This window comes from Fukomys damarensis, unplaced genomic scaffold, assembly GCF_012274545.1.
Source record: "Fukomys damarensis isolate Sample0158 unplaced genomic scaffold, DMR_v1.0_HiC HiC_scaffold_12, whole genome shotgun sequence".
Classification (NCBI taxonomy): domain Eukaryota; kingdom Metazoa; phylum Chordata; class Mammalia; order Rodentia; family Bathyergidae; genus Fukomys; species Fukomys damarensis.
The window spans coordinates 19,098,107-19,100,166 of NW_022900924.1; the positions used below are offsets into that span (position 1 = coordinate 19,098,107).

The window sequence follows — 2,060 nt, forward strand, 5'->3', positions numbered from 1 at the left end:
ATGACTAACAAGGTGCTTTCCAAGGCAGAGGAAACAAACGCCGGGCTTTTTCTTTCCTCCCAGCCGCCAGTGCTTGCAATTGGCTAGATCCTCAAGGCAGCGAGCAAGGGATCCTGGGAAATGTAGTTCCCGCGACGCAGCACGGGTTGGGGGCTGAGAACAGAGAAAGGGCTAGGAGCTCAGGGCTCCACCCCTGCAGCGGGAGGGATTAGGTGATGATGTTACGGTTCAATCCCTTTTGAGGTCGGTGCAAAGAATCCCAGAGCTCGGGAGGCCTAGGCAGGGGGACTGGATTGCAAGTAGCAATTTACTGAGTCCCTGTCTCAAAAAAACAAAAACAAGTGCCGGGTATTTAGCTCAGTGGCACCTCGCTTGCTTTGCAAGCGTAAGGTTCTAAGTTTGATCCCAGGTACCAACAAACAAAGAAAACTAAAAGCTAGAATCGGGGTTATTCTAGCATCTTTAAATTTTTGTCAATAAAGTAACAGAAGGAAGAAGCTGGGATAGGAGGGGTGGCAAGATCAAGGCCAGCCTGGGAAATTTGGTGAGATTTTGTCTCAAAATAAAATAAAACGGGCTGGGCAAGTAGTCCAGTGGTCAAGCACTTGCCTAGCATGCAGGAGACACTGGGTTCCACCCCCAGCACCCAAACAAAAAACAAGCAGAAAAAAAAAAAAAACCCCCGCGGAAAAACCACAATATTTAATTCCTTGTGTTGTACTGATGCTGTCTGTATTTTAAATCCCTGATGGGTGGAGTCAGACAGTTTTTTAATCAGTTCAAAGTTAAATGTTAACATTGAAATTTGTAGATGGAAACAAAATTGTCCTTGTCACTTTTCTCAGGTCTGAGTTGGCAAGGAAGCCAGACCTCTGCCAGGCAGAGGACAGGGAAGCCGGGGCCATCCCTGGCAACTTGGCCAGTAAGACACCCCCGCCAGGAAGCCTTCACGAAGCGCTCCTGTCCACGACACCCAAACAGGGACACTGGATATTGTGCCACGACTGCCCCCTATTGCCTATTGGTCTTTGCAAAAAATAAACTCTCAAAATTTCTGGAGTCATCCTTTTTTTACAGCTAAGAAAACGGAGGCTCTGAGAGGAGATGCAATATAACGAAGCTCACACAGTTACGTGCAAAAGTGGAGAAAGAGTCCAGGATCCTTGACACCAGGTCGGGTCAGTGAACTAGGGCTGAGAGGATGTCACACTGGCTCGGAGGCTGTGCTTCAGGAGTGGAAATTCAGTCATTTGACCGGAATAGGTCTTGGTCACAAACACGAAGAAGAGGCAAGTATCGGGCAGAAGGATGTTTAGGAGCATTTGGGGACATAAGAGATGATGTGTGAATCGGGTTGGGAGGGAGGAGTGGGAGAATGCCAGGAGGCCCAGCTCCAGAAAAGACAACTGCAGCAGCTGGCCAGAGCCACGGGGGTTCGGAAATGCAGCAAGACTTTAGAGAACTGGGAGATCTACTTTGAGGGAACTTGAACAAGGTAAACTTTATGGCAGTTAACTTTTTACATACTTATAGTAAAATATAGTGCATTTGCTTAAGTATACAGCTTCTTGATTTTTGAAAAAATCCAAGTAAAACACCCAAGTATCCACACCTAGGCGAAGATCTAGGGCATTTCCAACCAGCACCCCGCGCCTACACGCACCTCCACCCCTCGCCAGACTCAGAAGAGCAGGGAGATGGGGAGGGGGCAACAAAACCCCTCAAAGCTCTTGGCTTCAGCCCCCACTTTCCATTCTCTCCATTCCATCACTGGATCCAAAATTGTTCATCATCTTCCTGACGAATCGTAAAACGGCGTTGTACCGGGCAGGGGAAGCCTCTCGATTACCGTTTTCTTCTTAAATCCACGTGAAGTTTAGTTTGGATGCCAAAAGGCTGAGGAAGAACGGTTTGGCACTTCAGAGCCGCCGTCCGAACCTGAGCCGGGCTCAGCTGGCTTGACCCTTGACGGCCGCCGTACATCCGTTACGTGGCAGCCCCGGGTGCTCGCCAATCCCCGGCGCCCGCATCAGCCCCCTCGGGTGGCGCAGCCGGAAGGG

General features: G+C 49.7%; 1 protein-coding gene across 1 annotated transcript in view; it reads left to right on the plus strand.

Annotated features, from left to right (window-relative positions):
• Tmed2 (transmembrane p24 trafficking protein 2) overlaps positions 1 to 2,060 on the plus strand; it is a 13,022-nt gene continuing 10,962 nt past the window's right edge. The window contains exon 1 of the mRNA XM_019204522.1: positions 1 to 12. Coding sequence (XP_019060067.1) covers positions 1 to 12 — 12 coding nt within the window. The remainder of the gene's footprint in view (positions 13 to 2,060) is intronic.